The 21,483-nt window shown below is 35.7% G+C and overlaps 1 protein-coding gene across 1 annotated transcript; it reads right to left on the bottom strand.

The window, feature by feature from the left end:
* Window positions 1-4,064: 4,064 nt before the first annotated feature.
* On the bottom strand, window positions 4,065-9,242 carry LOC123666986. Its single transcript, XM_045601001.1, has one exon. The coding sequence runs from the start codon at window positions 9,240-9,242 to the stop codon at window positions 4,065-4,067; it is 5,178 nt and encodes a 1,725-aa protein (XP_045456957.1).
* Between the last annotated feature and the right edge of the window lie 12,241 nt (window positions 9,243-21,483).

The following is a 21,483-nucleotide window of genomic DNA, read 5'->3' as shown; positions in this document are numbered from 1 at the left end:
AGGCCCAAACAATTCAATTCATAACTATAAAGGTACAAGAACATTAATTCATATATTCATAAAACTAAAACATTAAGTGAAATACATACATTTGCCGAAAAATATTTCAGTCCAAACAGAACTGGCCCAATTCTACGCTTAGCGTAGTTGTATTACAAATAAACTAGGCCTTTGAAATGTGTTACAAAGCCGTTTTCATTCCGAAACAATGAGCTTGTTGTGAGCAATGTACGTACGTATCTACATATGAATTATAAAAGGTATATTACAAAACGATGTGGTATACTTTTTAAATTACGTTAGAGTCAAGATAATTCAGTTAACGTTTTTCAACCTCATTGGCCTTAGTCCGTATATTGCAGACGATTTAAACAGTGTCAGACAGACACTGTGTCGCCTAGGTCACTCTTCAGGAAAACGCAGAGTTGCCACAGCTCTGCGCCACCCTCTCGACCTCACTGGCTAGGCCCACAGGAACGACGAGTCGATACGTGTGGAGTCAGTTCGGCTGCAGGAGTCTTTCGCATTTTAGAGCTATGCCACGAATGCTTGACGGAGACCTCATTTCGGGTTTCAAATTAAGTTTTCCTTCTCCAGGACTCTGATGATTTTGGGTCAGGTTTATCCTTCGGTTGCCTTTACGACCCCTACGGGAAGAAAGGGGGTGGTGCTATTCTACTTGGCCGACATCATACGGCATATTTCAACCTACTTCCATAACTAAACGAGTGCCTTTATTAATTGTAATAATTCTAAAAATATGTTTTGAGATACTCTTGCGTGTTACCGCACGTTAAAATATCTATACAATATAATCTCTTCGATAAAGTTCTCATGTTATTATTATAAAGCTTTCAACTACATGTGCGTCAAGTTTAATCATTACTATTTAAGTTTGTCAAATTGCTTATTATACATAGTATTTGCGTATTATATATAGTATCATTTCAAAGGTAGACGCAATTTGTGATAAATTGTATCACTACTGCCACAGTCAATGATGTTTAATTTACTATTACAAGTTGGCAAACAAGCTTACGGTTCATTTTATTGTTAGAGGATGCCATAGTCTACAGAAGCTTAGAATTCCAGGAGCATGGCAAACGCGTTGCCAACTAAATTCTGACTTTCCTAAGGAGTGATATTATTTGTCACTTTCATTTGATTAATAATACAAGATGATTCATTATAGCACGTATATAGTATCACAGTATACTTATCACATTATTTTGTGTTCGGTTGCAAACGAAAACAAACCGACTACAATTACATCGACAAGTAATACAACGTAAGTCGACGAAAAAAAATAATTTACAAACGCACTAGTCGTCACTACCACTTTCGAGGGTTTCCCTCGATTTCTCTGAGATTCCATCATCAGATCCTGCTTTCCTTATCTGGTGCCACACTTAGGATATCTCCTTTCCAACAAAAAAAAAAAAGAATTATCAAAATTGGTTCATAAACGACGAAGTTATCCCCAAACATATATACGGTCAAATTGAGTAACCTCCTCCTTTTTTGAAATCGGTTGTATCTTTTTTGAAAGCTCCAATATTTTGGTGTTATACCAAAAGAGTTACTAAAGTAGCGATTGTCACAGGGATATTAGCGTCACCGCGTCAGCGACATTAAGTTCAACTGACATGTGAGTATTCAAAACTATGTTCATTTGCACAGCACGGCGTATCCGAACACTTTGTAAAGCTGAAGTCCCTGGACCGAATTCGAACCACAGAATTGTATACTGCGTTTTAGTAATATAAAAATAGAAGCACTTGAATTTGTATTTTGCGTCCTTAGTTTCAATAAGTTTTACATCAAACTGCAATTTGTTGTTAGATTATTGGCTAACTCAAATATGTCCAGCTGGGTAAATGAAAAATGTTCGTCTGAATAACTGATATCAAGAAAGGAGGGATAAAGGTAAATATGATTTTCCATTTTAGCTCTATTATTTTATATACGATATACAATAGTAATAAAAATTGTGCGCTGATTTTCTTTAAAAGTTCCCAATTACAATCATAAAAGAAATATCTGTGGAAGGAACGACGTTCGACTCATAAGTCCGCGATCTAAATTTGTTCAAATTCTTTCTCAATGGAAATTTCCAAACATTTTTGTACATGTATAAACGTCAATACATTAAAAGTACGTCAGAAGATTATTTTACATACTTCGATACTTTTATTTTATGTGAGATCTAGCCAACATAATACAGGCTATTTTTAGATCAGATAGCGCATTGCCTCAATAAATACAATAAATATTGGAAAATTTAAAAATATTGTGTTGTATATTTTTTGAATAGTCGTTGATTTTTTGCTGTCGCTAAGTTATATTCTAAATAAATTAAATATGGTCCCGATTAGTTAAGTGCATCACGGATCACTGGAAACTGATTTCAAATGGGCCAATACATAATTATATATAAGACTAGCATCCCGCCCGGCTCCTTAAGCTTCTTTCCTTCTAAATTTTTTTCTCTAATTGTTTTGAAAATATAATATAAGCTATGTCACCCGCGGATAGTGTAGCTTCCCAACGGTGAAAGAATTTTTTAAATCGGTCCAGTCGTTTTGGAGCCTATTCAATGCAAATAAACAATCAAAACTTTACTCTTTATAAATATTAGTATACATCAGATTTGGTGGGTCTTCTGTGGTTCTGCTATTACCATCCATGACGATAAATTAAAAGCGAAAGAGAAATGAAAAATGAAGATTCATTTATAACACAAATTTAATTACAACTTACTACAAAAATAGATTTCACTCACTTCAGGTAACTTAAATAGAAGTTACTAAAATAGTATGAAAAGTAAACGTATTTCCTTAAATTTTAACTTTTAAGAAGAGCTTCACAAATATTTCAAAATTTTAAGAAATAGGTTAGAAATAGGACAGATTTTCCACTACTTCTTCTTTAGGATTAACGGCTTTCAATAGTCCCAAATGAGCCAATTTCAAAGTTTCCGCTATTAAACAAAAGCTATCTTTCGCTAGCTAATACCAAAAGGAATCTGTCATTTTTACCGATCCAAACAAGCTTACGTCAAATTGATTTCCCGCCAATATATATTGCATGAAGACATTGTCTGCATTCCTATTGGTCAAGGGAGTACACGCATTAGGATCGTTACAATATTAAAATAAATTATTAAACGAATAAATCAAAGTAGAGAGAATATCAAATTGACATCTAAAATTACAATCATATTTTAACGTTAATAATTTAGCAATTTAAACAGCAAAAGTATTACATACAAAAGAAATAGTAACTAAACAGGTGCTTACTAAAAGAAGTCACAAAACAGATAATCAATTCACTAAGCTGTCGTTTATTAATGACAAACTGATTTGAATTTTGAACTGATTGAAGTCCGAGTAGCGTCCGCGGCGACATATAGATTAAAATTGAAATTGGAATGTAAAATGGATTATTAATCATGTGCGTTTTTTGAGACTTTCTCACTTGTACTTGTACACCATAAGAATAAAAAAAATGAGTACACTAAATCACGGTGTTGCTGACAAATAATTTGACAAAAATCTTTAAAACTGTAATTATTGTATACTTGTCAGCGCTAAAACGTAATACATTATTACGTACAGGATATGTTCATCGTTACTTTTTACGGAAGCATCCTAGGATGAAACAAGTAAAAGAAAAGTAATGAAACTTCATGCTGTGACATGGAGTTGCCAAACAGAGGCTTAAACATATTGGTAACGTCGTAAGGTTTACTTTGGCTTGTGCCGGCGGATCAGTAAAAGAAACACGTCTGGTCTTCATAAATGTATATTGGCAACTGTTTAATCGTAGTTAAAGTTAATTGAGACTATGTTATAAGGTTTACAATTGCAAAACAGAATCACCATAAGCCGCCCACCAAAGGACTACTGAAGTCCTTTCAAAATAAGTAAAATTAACAAAACTTATAGGTAATCACATGTTTTGAGTTTGCTTCTACAACAATCATTAAGGTATCGGTGGTGCGGTCAGAAAGAATTTATGCAAAGAACAATAGTAAAATAATAAATGTTAACAACTATATAGCACTAATCTATTTCGATGGGCAACGCACATAGTTTGGTTACGCATCGCTTTGTTATATTATCGCCACTCTTTACACTATAGACTCTGGTAAGACCGTCAGGGCCAGGATGCTTGTCGGTTATTCGTCCCATAAGCCACTTTCCTGGTGGCAAATTGTCCTGTTTTATGAGGACAATGTCTCCTATCTTAAATTCTTCTTCGCGTTTTAACCATTTCGGTCTTTGTTGCAGCCGCGTCAAGTATTCTTTTTGCCATCTTGACCAGAAGTCATTCAGCAGTTTTTGCGTGTATTGCCAACGTGTCAGGTTGCTTATTTTAGCGTCTTTCAGGTTCACATCAGGCACGGTTACAGGGGCTTCAGTTATCAAAAAATGACCCGGAGTTAGTGGTTCTAACGTGCTGTCCTCCTGCGGGCACAGCGGTCTCGAGTTCAAGCACGCTTCAATTCCACAGAGAACCGTTGTAAGCTCTTCATAGGTAAGGTTAGTGTTAAGGATTCTTCGTAGATGGTGCTTAATAGACTTCACACCAGTCTCCCATAAATTTCCAAAATTTGGGGAGTAGGCCGGGATGAAGTGCCATTGTGTTCCATCATTAGCAAGTAATTCACTAATTTCTCCATCAAATTGTAGGCGAGCTTCCCTCCAGGCTTCAACCAGCTCCTTGTTAGCACCAACAAAATTTCTTCCCTGATCACTCCACAAGTTTGTGCATCTGCCTCTTCGTGCGCAAAATCGTTTAAAGGCACCAATGAATGCAGCTGAAGTCAGATCACCAACTAACTCTAAGTGGATCGCCTTCGTAGACATACATACAAAAATAGCTATGTACGCCTTGCCAGTTTGAGCTCCTCTGCCCTTTTTTAGTAAAATTTGAATTGGTCCCGCAAAGTCGACACCGGAGTTAAGGAATGGCCGAGCTGGTTTTACCCGAAAACTTGGTAAGTCTCCCATCAATTGTGTTTTTACCCTAGCCCCTTGTTTAGCACATATCAAGCATCGATGGATACACTGCTTTACTAGGGACTTCGCGCGGAGTATCCAGTATTTCGATCGCAGGTAAGTGAGCATCAATTGCACTCCTCCATGCAGCGTCTTCAAATGTGCTTCTGCGACCACTAAATAGGTAAGTCTACTTGCATGACCCAAAATGATTGGATGCTTCACTTCATTAGCCAGTTCAGAGTTCCTGAGCCGACCGCCCACCTTCAGGATTCCATCTTCGTCTAGGTAAGGATCTAGTGCTTTTAGTTTGCTTGTTTTCTTAACTCTCTTTTTTGTTTTTAACGATTTTATATCTTCTGTAAATTCATCTTCTTGTGCTCTTTTTATACAGGTCTGCATCGATACGTGTAGTTCTTCAGTTGTGATTTTGCTATCTATTCTGTCCTTTAATGTTTTTTGTTTCAGGAATCTTCGGCAGTATGTGATTGTTCTAAGTAGCTCTAATAGTGTATCAAATTCTTCAAATTGTGTAAGTAGTCTCTTCTCTTGTTCATTTCTGTTGTAAGTTATTTTTAAATTTTGTATTTTATTATTTTTCCTTTCAATTTCTGTTTGCATAATGTTTGGTTTAGTGAACTGTATCTTCGATTGTTGTAACCAGTCTGGCCCATGCCACCATAATTCACACTTTTTCAGATTTTCTACTAACATCCCCCTGGAACCAACATCAGCTGGATTATCTTGAGTTTGGACGTGATGCCACTGACTGCAGGATACATTTGTTGTAACCTCAACAACTCTGTTTGCTACAAACACCTTCCAGTTGTTTGGATCTCCAAATAACCACGACAGGACAATGGACGAATCTGTCCAAGCATAAATTTGAGTTGCAGGTATTCTCATTGCTTGACCAACTTGCTTAAGCAATCTTGAGAGTATCAACGCGCCGCAGAGCTCCAAACGAGGTAAGGATATTGTTTTCAATGGAGCCACTCTTGTTCTTGCTGCGATAAGCGTCGTTTTGTTCGTACCGTCTGGGTAAGTCACTCTGCAATATACTACAGCGCTATATGCTTTGATGGATGCATCGCTGAATCCATGGAGTTCTATAGACTCTCTGTTGGCGCACGTCGTACCTACCCATCTTTCTATATAGATTCCATTCACATGTTCAAGATCAGATCGCAATGTGATCCACCTGCTGGCTATTTTAGAATTCAATGCATCGTCCCAGTTTATTCTTTCAAGCCATAGTTCTTGCATTAACATCTTTGTCAGAACGATGCTAGGCGCAATCCAGCCGAGTGGGTCAAACAACTTTTGGATGTCAGACAGAATGCTTCGCTTCGTGATCACTTCACTGATTGAAGGTAAGTTTAAATTGTACTCGAATCTGTCTTTTCCTAAATTCCATTGTACGCCAAGTGCCTTTATTATTCCATCAATCTTCAATTCCAGATTAGAATTAGACGATCTATCGCCAGGATCAACTGTTTCCAAGAATTCTCGGCTGTTGGATGACCATTTCTTTAGTTCGAATCCACCCAAATGAAGAAGCGCTCTAAGATCTTGACTATTCTTTATTGCTTGTTGCAGACTGTCACTTCCAGACATTGCATCATCTACGTAAAAATCTTCACGCAAAATCTTAGCAGCTTCGGGATACCGGTCGCCTTCATCTTCTGCTAACTTCATAAGGGTTCTTACGGCGAGATAGGGAGCAGAAGCTGTTCCAAACGTAACAGTCAACAATCGGTAGTCTTTGACTTCTTCAGATTGGTCGTTTCTCCACAAAATTCTTTGATAATCTGCGTCTTCTCGGTCAACCCATATCATACGGTACATTTTCTGGATATCAGCAACAAAGCAAACGGCGTGAGTTCTCCACCTCATTATCAGGTTTCTCAGATCGTCTTGCAGTACAGGACCCGTCAACAGTTCGTCATTGAGAGAGACACCGTTGGAGCCCTTGCACGAAGCGTCAAATACGACACGAGTCTTCGTGGTTTCTTTATCATTACGGATCACGGCGTGGTGAGGTAAGTAGACTGATTTATTATTTATTTCTTCTGTAGGTATTTCTTCGATATGTTTTAGATCTATGTAATCTTCAATTACCTTCTTGTATTCGTGCTTTAATTCTTTATTTTGATTGAACCTTCTTTCTAATTGCATTAGTCTTTTCATTGCTATATCTCTCGTATTTCCTTCTGTTGATTTAGGTTCTTCAGTGTTGAATGGTAATTTGACAACATATCTTCCACATTCATCTCGCTTCTGTGTCTTAGTGTATATATCTTCACATAACTGTTCCCTTTGTGTTAAATTTCTTTTCGTATCTTCATCAACTTCCCAAATTGTTTTCAGTAAATCTTCTATATCAACTTCTTGTTTCATGACCGTTAAGGATTGCTCATGCTTCCTGACATTGATGTCAATTCCACCCATAAGGATCCATCCCAGGTATGTATCTTGTGCGCATGGTGTACCTGGTGGACCTTTGATCAATCCCTTCTTCATAATGTTTGCATACTCATTGACACCCAACAGCAGATCGATGTTACAGGAGGCGGAAAATGTTTCGTCTGCCAGTTGAATGCCAGCAAGGTGCGGCCAATCTCTTCTTATTATTGTGCCTGAATGTATGTTAGAGGTCAAGGGCTTCTTCATCACGAAGGCTTTAATAGGTAAAATGAAATTGTTCCATCGTGATAATACATTTACATTTACTTCATGCCTGACTCTAACCTTCGTGGACTCAAGTCCAGACACGATAAGATCTACTGCTGTCTTGTGTAGTTTCAGGATCTGAGTTGCCTTTTCACTTATAAAACATGCTTGAGATCCTGAGTCTATTAGCGCCTTCAATGCAGTAGTGTGTCCACGTTCATTCTTTAAAATTACTATTGCAGTGGCTAATAGTGAAATTGTCTGTTTCCGCCCTGCGTGATAGTGTGACGCAACCATTGCTTTAACTTCCCCTTCTTCTACATTTGCTTGATTGGATGACATCGGTTGATTAGCTACAACATGAGAAGCCGATGCCTCCCCGTAGTTAGGTAGATGTAGAAGAGTGTGGTGACGTCTCTTACATATACGGCATGATGTTGGCAAACGGCACCTAAACACCGAATGTCCAACTCCGAGGCAATTGAAACAGAGCTTGTTTGTTTTGACATGTTCTCTACGTTCGTTTGGTGACATCTTGGTGAATACGTTACAATGGCATAACGTGTGCGCATCTGTACATAAAGCACAACTTCTTTGCTTTGGTCTTTCCGTGGCTGTAACGTGAAGGACTCGTTCCTTGGCAAGCTTCGTAGTAGTGGGGGGGTTGACTAATTCCAATGTCCTGAATTTTGCCTCCAAAAACTTGCGCAGATCCCTCCAAGTCGACAAGTCCTGGGAATTCTCTGAGTAGGAATTTTGTTCCCACTCTTTCTGGGATTCTGGGTCCAACTTCTGTGCAACCAGAAATATAATTACTGGATCCCAAGAATCCGTCGACACCTCCAGATTTTCTAAACTCTGTAATACTTCGTTGGTGGTGTCGAGTAGAGATTTCAGTTGGGTTGCGGCTTGGCTGGTACATTTCTTCTGGGCAAAAAGTCGCTTCAACAATGCGTTCACTATTAGACGCTTGTTCCCATATCGATGGTTCAGCGTTCCCCATGCTTGAATGTAGTTAGCGCTTGTTACTGTAATGTGCTTCAATAAAGTTGCTGCTTCACCTGCCACACTGGTTTTTAGGTAATGGAGTTTTTCGACGTCGCTTAGTGTCGTGCAGTTGTGGACGAGTGATGAAAATAAATCTTTAAAACTAGGCCAGAGTTCGTACTCGCCCGAAAACAGAGGTAAATGTATAGCCGGGAGGTGAACTTTCTTATTTTGCAGGTCTTCTGGTGGCGATTGTTTACTTTTGGCAGACTCGACTGCCGCCAACATGTCTTTCAAGTCTCCCAACATACACAAGTACAAATCTTCTTGTAGAAAAAATTCCTCATTCTCGAAATATGGCAGCAATCCACGCTCCTCACGAGTGGTACAGGTCAATAATTTTTTATGGGCTTCTTTGAAAATCATCCAGTATTCTTCAATTGTTTTAATTCTGGTTTGTAAGTAGCCCACTTTAGCCAGTCGTTGTTTGGGGCATTTTGATAAATTGAGCTGTGTTTTCTTCAATAGTAGGGCTGTATTTTCCAGTATACTGAGTGCTTGTTCGGTTTCCGTGGCCATATTTTACACGTAACAGTCGAAATCCTCACAATAAAACTTGTAAATATTGATGCGTCGACGTGAATATATTTATTTTTCTTTATAATTGCACTAAGCTTCAACTCGACGCTCGCGTATCGCTTAGGAATGCAGTTCTTTTGTTCTCCCGGTAAGCGGTTCTCAATGCAATGTTAAACTTCCGTGCGGCTCGAAGTCGACCATATGGTAACGTCGTAAGGTTTACTTTGGCTTGTGCCGGCGGATCAGTAAAAGAAACACGTCTGGTCTTCATAAATGTATATTGGCAACTGTTTAATCGTAGTTAAAGTTAATTGAGACTATGTTATAAGGTTTACAATTGCAAAACAGAATCACCACATATGTTTTAATAACTTTATGTCAATCATCTGAGCAATCACATATAACCAACAGACGGTACTGTAGAGGTTACTTAATATTACACTAAGGTATGAAATCTCATCGCGCCGTAGCGTGTCGCATTTCATTTAGTATATCTTTCTGAACCATACCCGTAGGCTGTTTGCGTCGAATCCATTTGCATTCTTGCTTGACAAAAATAGGCATTCACGAAATACCTGGGCATTAAAAGCCAAAACATTATGGATTCTATTGGAATATCTTACGGTTGATTTTTCCGTGTCTGTGCGAAAGTCTTGCTAGTTACAGATGGTAGAATAATGGTGACGTTGATTAATAACATGTACACAGACGGCGATTGTAAGCTGCTTAGCTGTATGCTTGTATATGTGCTTTTGTTACGATCGGGACTTAATCTTGAATAAATGTGTGAGCCCGTTTTCGCTATAATAAAAACGACAAAATTTTGTTTATGTTTGTAGTAATACAGTAAATAAAGGGATTGGTTGTTTGTTTGAAAACATTGAAGAGTGTTCAATGCGATAAAATTTTTTTATTGAAGTCTCCTTAGAGAAGTCTGTGTACAATATAAAAAAATTGAAAATTATAAAAAAAAAATCTCTGTATTGGCGCAGTAACAAAAGACTAAAATTGTCACGAGATCGTTGATAATAATCGTGGTAAAATCTTGTTAACCATTAAACCAATCAATGAAATAAATCTCAAAAGAGTATTAACTGTATCTATTTTAAACATTATTTGCTACTAGGTTGAAAAAAAGCTGAAAGCTTGACTGTCTTACGTTGTTGCTGCCATTAATTATCATCATCATCATCATCATTCCAGCCTACTGCAGTCCACTGCTGGACATAGGCCTCCAACAGTTCGCGCCAAAAATGCGTCAACTCATTGTGTTGCCCATAGTCACCACGCTGGGCAGGCGGGTTGGTGACCACAGGGCTGGCTTTGTTGCACCTGCAAGGCAGCGGTTAGATGGTTATCCCGCCATTGGTCGGCTTCTTAAGTTCCAAGGTGGTAGTGGAACCTTGTTATCCCTTTAATTATTATTTAGTCCATTAATTAGTTACGATATTTTAAACGTGCAAACTTCTACATTTTATATTTAGAAATTAATACTGAAATTTAATAACGAAAGAGTTAGTTTGAGTCGTAAAACGTGAACACAAAAAGTTTTAAATATGGAAACAAATGAAAATCTACTATTTTGGCTGCCACAGTCAACGCGGTGATTTATCATTTTCCTAGTAACATGCAATAAAGCCATAATGCTCGTTTTGAAACAACCGCTCTGGGGTAGTGATGCGTGTAGTCGCCTAAAACACTTACGGTTTTCGGGTTCGATTCCCGTTCGGGATGGATATTTGTATTTGTACAAATATTTCTTTTCCCTAGTAGGGGACATATCCGCCAAACCGCAATGGAGCCGCGTGGTGGATTAAGCTCCAGTCCTTCCTATCTGGAGAAAGGGGCCTTTGTCCAGCTGTAGGATTTAACAGGCTGAATACGTAAATTTGAATGCTCGTTTTACATATAACTAGGCATTTTTAATCAATTGACGCTCATAAAAATATCCGCTCAATATAGTTGAAAGGTTCGTGTTTTGATAAATTTGTGGTTTTTTTTTTTGTTATAAGATATTTAAAAAAAAACTGGTAAATAAAAAAAATATTTAAGACTGCTTAGCATTATTATTACCTATCCTCACAAATTATTTTTTTTATTTACCTTTTTATTTTCATTGTTAGTTGTATTTATTTTTTTTATTTTTGAGTAAGTATCTTTAATCGATTTTGTTTGAAAGTATATTAAACATAATATAAAAATATTAATAGGGATTTTTTTAGATTTTTTAGTTAATAAAAAAAAATCGAAGGTTCTATTATTATTAAAATTAATCATTTATATATTTATATTCTCACAAAAGGAATACTTGAAATTTATTCATTGTCTATTTGAATAATAGACAACAAAATAGAAAAAACAAAATCAATCTTAAAGCGAAATAATGAAATTAAAATCATAACCTCTACAAGTGCTTGTTATCGTTAACTTAACGAGTCGATTGTCTCCAAGTGCTATCACACGTAGAATCTTAATAAGAGTATTAATTAAGAAATGTCTAGTATCCTAACTAGATCTTTGTTATCCAAAGATTAAATCTCTTAATTAATTTGTTATTTCATTTATCTGGTAAAATGAATTGTTAACAGATCAGATCATTCAAAATCAAAATCACAAACAACTTTATTCAAAAAGGCTTCAAAGGCATTTTAGAATCGTCATTTTAATAATTAAAATTTTAAATTGATTATTATTTTTTTAAAGGTTCCATTCAAGTTTCTATCGATTTAGAATGCAGATTCTGCAGAGAAGAATCAGTAAGAAACTCAGTAGTTATTCTCTTGTTGTTTAGCTTGATTTTTTATGTTTTTACTCTTGCACCTACTTGCTACTTAATCGTCAAAACTGGTAGCCAAATCAGATTGGAGGGAGCATTTTATTTTTATTTTTGTTTTAATTGTACTCTAGAAGCTACTTTGACTAGCCCGTTGGCGCAGATTGTAGTGCGCTGTTTGTAGCCCTGCTTTCTGTTCCGCGGGTTGCGGATTCGATTCTCGCCTGAGTCTGGGTGTAATATTTGTATTTATATATTTATATATATAAATGTAATGTGTTATTTCTATGTATATTTAACAACACATTATATTTGCTTATAGCCACTCTACAAATCTCCCCAAGTCTGCGCCTAGCATCTCATATATGCATCTCATGTATATTATATACATCATCTCAAATGTATAAAATGAACCGCGTTCGATTTAACTAAAATTATTATTTTAGTTTTTTGTTTTTGTTTCAAACTATTAACTGATCGAATATCGTTAACTAAGGATCATGTTTTTTCAGGCATCGTTTTAGAGATTCCATCGAAATTGTTCGACAGTAACGAACGGTCGAGTAGGCACCTAAAATGTTGGTACACAACTTGACTTTTTCTCTATTAATTAACTTAATGGACGCAAGAGTGTATTTTATATGATATACCGTTTACACTAGTTTGAATTTTGAACACCAGACTGCGGAACTTGTACTTACTACTTACCAATAGCCCAAATGTCAGAACGTCTAAAGGTATAAATAAAATTAAATAACTTTTAGTTATCATTACTTTGTTTAATTTTTAATAGCGGTATAAAACTGATATCAATTTGAAACATTTTTGAATATCATACCAAAAATTGACCGCTCCAGCGGGGATCGAACCCGCGTCTCCGACTGACCGTGTCGGCGCTCTAGCCAATTAAGCTATGGAACGATGTACCCGCTAGATCGAAATTTTTGATATGATGATTTTTATATTCGGATTAGCGAACCGTGGCGCCATCTATGATATCAATTTTTTTACTATAAATGTTAGTGCTATCAAAACATAAACCTTATTAATTTTTTCAACTTTATATACAATTTTTTTAATTAGTAATATAAGATTGGCCAGTTTTCTGACCATAAAAATTGGAGTAACAATTTTAAATTGAAATGAAACTTCTTTACGTACGCTTGACTTCGGGAGTAAGCTGGTGAATGCGTGACGAGAGCGTTACGAAAAGAGTGATCGGGCGAGGCGAACGGAGGAAGAAATTGAGGCGCGAGCACACGTTTTCTATGCTCTTTCACTCATAGCCAGTTACGTTTCGTATATCTAAGACACAGTGCAGGCCTATTGTGCAGAAGTTTTCTTTCGGTCGTGTGGTATAATAGACAGATCACATTTAGTTACAATTACATTATAGTAATAATGCTACGAAAAAATTTATAAGTAATGAATTAAATTTTTCTCGACAATTGTTATTTTGAAAAGGAGTAAAATAGAGATGTCTATATAATGATAAAACTAGATCTTTATTCATTGACATGAAAACTTCAGCTTCGGCAAACGTCGATATCTATTTAAAGTCTGTTCGAAGTTTTGAAAGAAGAAAATTCTCGAATGCGGAAAAATTCATTTTTATCACATTAGTTTTTTTTTCCGTTTAGTATGATAAAATGAGAAAGTAAAACATTATGAACTAAGTAAATAATACATGTATATTTGTTCTCATTAGAAATAAAATATTCTGTTAATGATTTATTCCATAATTATGGGCGAAATAATTTGGAAGAATTTGAAATTTTTGCGTTCCCAAATATTCCCAAACTTCCGTTACGTACATATCAAAACATATCATTAAAATCATAGACTAAAACAAGTTTTAATGACGTCTATGCCATATTGCGTCACAAAAATCCTGATGTACTTCCAAAATAATACAAATAAATACGTTGTGTGCGTGTCAGCCTGCGTTAGAATTTTTTTCGAATAGAAAAATTCTTGAGTATAATTGTAGGTCATAATTGTGTCATATATCCGGATTTGAGGTAGATAATTAATAGTAATAATGGGTGTTTGTGCAGTCCTTGTGGGTCTCCCCACCGTGCTTCGGAGAGCACGTTAAGCCGTCGGTCCCGGTTGTTATCATGTACACCTGATAGCGATCGTTACTCATAGTAGGAAATATATCTGCCAACCCGCATTGGAGCAGTGTGGTGGATTAAGCTCTGATTCTTCTCCTACATGGGGAAAGAGGCCTATGCCCAGTAGTGGGATATTGCAGGCTGTAGCGTAATTAATAGTATCAATCCAGAATCACGTACGGGGCAGGTGAAAAACGCAGATTGACAGTTGCAGGTTGTTGTTGAGGCGGGATACTACATTTTATTAATAGCAAGTATAAATTCTATTGACAAATTTTTAATAAAATATTAAATAAATTAATACAATCGTTGAAACGAAAGAAATAAAAATCTTTCATTTCACGGTCGACGCGCTTCCCCAATACAGAAAATTACTGATCTTTCGCGCAGTACCGACGAACAACAAAGTTATTGCCGGGAAACTCATCAGATTATCTTTTGTTGTTACCGTTGCTAACTTTGCAACATATGTTGTTCGTTTTTCCACTAACTGTAGAACTTATTCAAGTCCGTTTCCCCATGAAAAGAGTTTCGCTATTTTGTTACGAACGCATGAAAAACATCCCTTATCTTTCCTATAGTATTGCGAGGTTTGAATTCAAAACGAAAAACGCGTAATGTAAACTGGCGTTGTTTTTATCGGCGACCGTTCTATTCGTGTTTTATGTTTTGAACATTTTTTTTTGTAGTGCTTATACAATTGCCAACTATTCGCTTTGACTTTTGTTGTTAAAATTCAACGTAAAATTTTGAAATATATGTTTGTAAGTCTTAAAAAAAATATATAATTATGGTTTTCGAATAAACTTTCGCATTAACGTAATAAGAAGAAAACTGGTCTATTTTTATTTCATAAGTCGCAATAAAAAATAAAAATAAAAACAATATTTCTAGCTCATTTTTTTTAATTAGTAAAGTAAGACTTTTTTATTACAACATTGCACTCTTCTGATAACCGAGGTGAACAGTTAGTTGTGTTATGTGAAATGAAGTTAGTTCTGTAAAAAACAATTAATTTGAAATGTGTTTAAATTGTTTGAAAATGAATCTTGAAATCCGGCATGAAGAAAATCATCGTACTGTTTGAGTATTTTTAATAACGTTATTAAGAAATAATACTATATTATATCGTTCTGAACTATTATACAAGTTAATTATAAATGTAAATTAAACCGATATGTACTGAATGAAAAAAAAAAAAAAACGAGTGTGCTTTAGACCACACGACTGAAGTAAAACTTATTTAGCTCCATCTAATTTATATCTCGCTCTCAACTTCCGTTCGCCTCGCCCGATGACACTTTTCATATCGCTCTCGTAACCCAATCACCAGCTTACTCCTCAAGCACAGCGTGCGTAAAGAAATTCTACTTTCTAATGCTTACGCGAATTTCGCTCATTGAATTCGCTCATGAACAGATTTTTGAGGACAGTCCTCCTTTGACCATGGTTGATTGATGGTGACCGTAGAGCTCCTGGGGGGATTGGGGATTGGGTCGGCAACGCGCTTTCGATGCTTCTGGTATTGTAGGCGTCTATAAGCTACGGTAATCTCTTACCATCAGGTGAGCCGTACGCTTGTTTGGCGACCTAGTGGTATAAAAAAAACTGCGATAAAATCCGAAAAAAGTTGTTTCATTGTAAAAAAGTTATTTAAGAACTCTGTGCTATATATTATTAAGACGCTACGTGAACTTCGATGCACGTAGGATATTGCCGCGCTTTGTAGATTGAGTAGTTGTAGAAATAGAATAGTAAACTTATTTTAAATTTATAAATTTTAATAGCACGCGGTCAGAAAACAGGGGTAGGTTCGGAATCAGGCGCGTTAGGCACCTGATTTTCAGCCTTTATTTCCTTAGCTGGCCCACGCCGCGACAACGTACCTTAGAGAGTAAAATGGAAGGACACTGGCCTGACTAATTCCCGGCGATGATGGTCTTCAGTTCCGTCTTCGTCCGATGACCGGCGGAGATCTCCACCGGTGTAAATGCCGGTAATCAGTCAGCCCGTTATTAATCGAGGGCAGTGACTCGATTTGTAGCAAAGTATAATTAAAGATATAAATCTTAAAGTAAAAATCCTGGAACGAAGAAAGTTCCGAGTCAGGAAAAGAACAATTCAGAAACCAGTGTCACAATTAGCAAAATAATAAATAATTACAATTTTCTCGTTAAGTTAAGAACACCAGCAATATGTAATTATAATAGATATCATGAGAACTTACCCCAGCGGGATTTAAGCCGAGTTAGGGTCGAGGTTAGGTCTCGAGGTTCGGCGGCAACGAAATGCAAAGAAAAAGAGAAGCAAAGACACGCGAGCAAGGGAATATTGACAAGCAAAAGTCTATGCGTTAAGCATAGTCTGTATTTTTATAAATTATTAAGTTTAAATTTAGATATTAAATTATTTTATAATTTAAGGAGTAGACAGGAATATTAAATTTAGAATTTCTAATTACAATTAAATTGATTTTATTAAAGAAAGATCAATAATTACCAAAAAACATCAGCGGCATCTATCAAGTCCGTTAGAGAAAAAACGCCGATATGAAACACCAATAGTCACAAAGTGTCGAAAGGTTGCCGATAGATGGCGCCACAAGTAGAAGCATGATAAAATAAAGTGAAAAAACTTAACTTTTACTACAAGATCTTATTTATTAGAGTAACGTTCCAGCACAACGTTACATTTTTATTGGAATGACGACATTCGAGGAGATTCGTTCCAGTTTGTCATTAAATAAAATTGTGGTCTCTGGGAGTGCTAGCATTAGGTTTTGCAAATTGTATTAAATATTATGGCACCTTTTTACCATCTTAATCGGTGTTTCTTATCATCCAGAATCCCTTTTTAATTTTTTTTATGTAATGTGCTAGAAATATTAAATTAGGAACTATTTACCAATTTCCTAATGATTTTGGTCAGTTTTTTCGGTCTGTTTGTTCATATTAAATTAAAAAAAAAAACAACAAATTTCATTAAAAAAAATTCATCACTTTTTTATGCAACAAATTCGAATTATTCAAAAATAAATCACGCCACGGCAAAAAATAATAAAACAGGAATAATAATAAAAAATGCAAGCGAAATCGTATGGAATTTTCAGTAAAAATAGTGATACATTTAAGACCCAGTATTCAAATATAACAATTCAATCCGCATTCGGTAGTGAAATAATCGTAGATCGTTTGCGCAGTACATTAGACTAAGTTCGGTCCTTACATTACTTTTTATATACCCATTGCCCAAAGTGGCATATCCCGTAATCGCTCCACTAATAGATAATGCGATTATTTCGGAATCCACGTGCCGATGCTGATAGTTTCTGTCGAAATTAAGAAAAATAAGATCTATTTTTTATCGAACCCAATTACTAACTTTTAAAAAAGAAAAGAAAAAAAAAACTTACGCTTGAATTTGTCTTCCCTAGTAATTTTTCTTTTCTTCAGTAGTGTTTTTCCATACATCAAATCAGTGGCGATAGTGACCTTGAAAGTTTGAAAATTCATATAGAAATTATTCTATTCATATGTCTCGAAACAAATCAGAAATACGACAATGATTAATTACTCTAATTACGTGTCTTTATGTAATCATTCGTCAATTTGAATATGTTACAAATTGAAAATTAAATACGAAGTCAAACAGATTTTGATACGTGTGTAGCGCTAATTGAACTGAGATGTTTAATGATTTTGATTAGAGGCGTTGATTCGTTTGGTGATTACCTCGTTTGGTTAAAGTGACAAGTCCATATAAACATTTGAATTTCGAAACAATTTTGAAAACATTTGAAAATTTTTGACAGAATGCCAATATTTTTTTTAAAATAATGCATAAAAAATACATTAAGTAAAAGAAAAACCTTTACACACACTACCATGTATTTGATAGTCTTTGACAACAGAACCTTAATAATGTTCAAACTTATAATTTAAATCAATCATGGTTGAATTTCGACCACTGGACGACCACTAGTAGAATTAAATACGTGTTTAGTTAGACGTAATTTATGCTAAAGATATATTTTAATTATCTGTGAGTTCTGTCGGTTGGTTATCTTTTACACAGCACTTCATGAAGCTCTCCTTAACTTCAATTTTCATTTGAAATAGCTGTTTGTATAGGAAACGTAACCCGATACCAAATGAATATAGGTTTAAATCTTAGCTGGAATCTTTTGTATGAGAAGTTGAAGACTAACAGGTAACTTGCATGTTTGAATTTCATTCTGTAGAAAAGTAAAGATACATTCATTTTGTATTTGTTTTAAGCTATAATGTCCGTGTACCCGATTATATCCATGTATACTGATATTTTATTTAAGATTAGATAAAATGATTAAAAAAAGTGCGTCCGTACAAAGTACACATGTCTGAAGTGAATCATCTTTAGGCGCATGAGGGTAAAATTTTTACGGATGAAACGGCAACGTTTTTGTCGATGGCACTGGAACGGAAATCTAAAGCTTTAGATTTGTATAACTATAAACGAGACTTAAAAATTAGTTTGTCAAAGAAGAAAAAAAAAAAAAGAAAAAAATCGAAACTTTTCAGAGGATACACGTGTATTTTTTATATCTTTTTGGACATTAATATGCGTTGAATATAATACATAATGTGTATTATTTTTGATTACACGACGCGTTGGCGCAGCGATCACAGCACTGGCTGTTGCGCTTGCTGGCACGGGTTCAATCCCTGTACATGACAAACATTCGTATTGGCACTATGATGTTTGTCGCTGTCTGGGCGTTTGTGTTTGTGTCTTGTGTGTGTGTGCGGACCGGACTCAGAGTGTGTATCCGACACAGGAGAAAATCCTACTGGAGACCGTTGGTTCCGTTATATTTTTAGAATTCTGTACTTTATTTTTGTGAAAAGAAAATTTTTAGTTTACTTCCATAAAAATATCATAAAAATAAAACATAAACTGTTATGATATATAATAATAATATGATAACATAATCACCGTATTATGTTACGTGAAACTAACATCTGTAAATAAAGTACAGTCAAAAGAATATTACATTTAGTCCCATAAGTTTTACGTTTTTTTTTGTCCTTATAACGTACTTATGTCAATTATATATATTATAATATTTCAATATCACGATCACAATTTATTACGCTGTTCTACTGCAGGTTGGCGGGTAACGATCGCTATCAGGTATTTATGATAACAACCGGGACCGCTAGCTTAACGTGCGTGACACAGGGTGGGTAGACCCACAATGACAGAAATCAAAACCGCAAAGAAATATTTGTACAAATACCCGTTCCCAGCGGAAATCGAACCCGCAAAACCGTTGGCGTGTAGGCGTCAACTCGGCGCTCGCGACTACACCAGACCGATTATTACTATTATTATTTTAAGCTTAAAGCGCTACAAATAAATCATATTCAATTTAGCAACGTTCTTAAGTTACAAATGTAGAAATCAAAAATTTTGTGCACTATGTCGGTAAGAGTTTGAATTTTTAATATACTTAAATTGAACCATTAAGACATAAATCACGTTATTAATTTTAGTATTGGTGAAAGATAACAATATACAGTCCAAGAAAGCGCTGCTGAATTTTTCAAGTATTCATCAAGCGTATTTATCTTTTTTTTTTCTAAGTACCTTCAAAATTACTTTGACAGTTGTCGAAAGAATATTCTTTAACAATATAAAAAAAAAAAAAAAAAAACTACTATTTACCTTATATTATTTTCAATGGCATTAAGATTTTTAAAGCTGAGCGTACACTAGCTGTAGCTTGATCGTAAACCATTGAACATCGCGTGTTGTAAAACGGCAATGAGTTTGCGTCTGTCATAAAATCGATCGCCCTTGTCTTGAATACAATGTATGCGCGATAAATGTTACAAAATCTTCATTTTAATCATAGGAACATACTAAAAGTAGTATAAAGTATCTGAATCTTCAACGAGTCATCCATAACTTTTGGTATGGAGTTTGTAACTGAAATTTCGTAGCATTTTTTTAATATACTCTTTTTTTTTCTTTTTTTTTATGTCACTAGGTCGGAAACCAGCGTAAGGCTCACCTGATGGTAAGCGATTACCGTAGCTTATAGACACCTGCAACACCAGAAGCATCGCAAGCGCGTTGCCGATCCAATCCCCAATCCCCCCAGGAGCTCTGGTCACCTTACTCACCAACAGGTAGGGACACGATATCGAATCCGATACTTTACTCATATCGCTACCTTTTGATTCGATACTAGTATTCAGAAATTCGATACTTCCTTTCGATACTTAGTACTAATATCAGTACTTAGCATCAAGTATCGATTCCATAAAAAGAAAAAATAAACGAGCAACTAACTCGTAAATACCAATTTAACATTTAAATTTTATCGAGATCTGATAACTACTTTTTGAGTAATCTTTGATAACGCGTAGTTATTTGACTAATTGTTCGTCGATCTACGTTGTATTACTTGTCGATGTAATTGAAGTCGGTTTTTTTTCGTTTGTCTGCAAACACAATTATTATGTTTATCTCTTCTCCATAATGTGTTTAGTAGAAATAAAACCTTTTTTGTATCTAAGTTGTTTATTTTTATTTTCATTGTGGTCCATTAATGAATCACAACAGGTCTCATTCATGGTCTGCGCGCCTCTGTTGTGGATGTGAATTAATTTAAAGTAATAAGGAAACTCAAAATTTATTCAATACTTACTCATATCGATACTTGAGTTTCGATGCTATTACTAATTTGATACTTTTGTTTCGATACCGATACTATATCGATATCGATACTTATGGTTGCGATATCGTGTCCCTACCAACAGGAACACAATACTGCTTGAAAACAGTTTTATTTTGCTGTAATCTTCTGCAAGGTCGAGGTACTACCCCAGTCGGGCTGCTTCATATTTTGAGCAGGAAATTCCTGCTGTGCCCTACCTCAGTTAAAACTGCTCCTGTAATAGATAATCAAGAAAAATATTACGACATTGATTCACTGATCTACCGCTGTAATTCAACTATGGTTCATTTGAAAAAATAGTTAATATCATTGCTAGCCTGTAATATCCCTCTACTGGGCATAAGCCTTTTCCCCCATGTAGGAGAAAGATTAAAGTTTAATCCACAACCCTGCTCCACTGCGAGCTGGTGGATATATTCCCTACTATGAGTAATGATTGCTATCAAGTGTATATGATAAGAACTGAGACCGACAGCTTAACATGCTCTCTGAGGCACGGTAGGGAGACCCACAAGGACAAATAAACACAAATCCAGTCCACGAATTGAAGCACGGGAATCGAACAAGTGATCGTCAGTGCTTAGGTACCGCCAAATGGCACACGCACCATTACACCATACCAATCGT

This window comes from Melitaea cinxia, chromosome 2, assembly GCF_905220565.1.
Source record: "Melitaea cinxia chromosome 2, ilMelCinx1.1, whole genome shotgun sequence".
Lineage (NCBI taxonomy): Eukaryota > Metazoa > Arthropoda > Insecta > Lepidoptera > Nymphalidae > Melitaea > Melitaea cinxia.
This window is presented reverse-complemented; position numbering and strand designations above follow the sequence as displayed.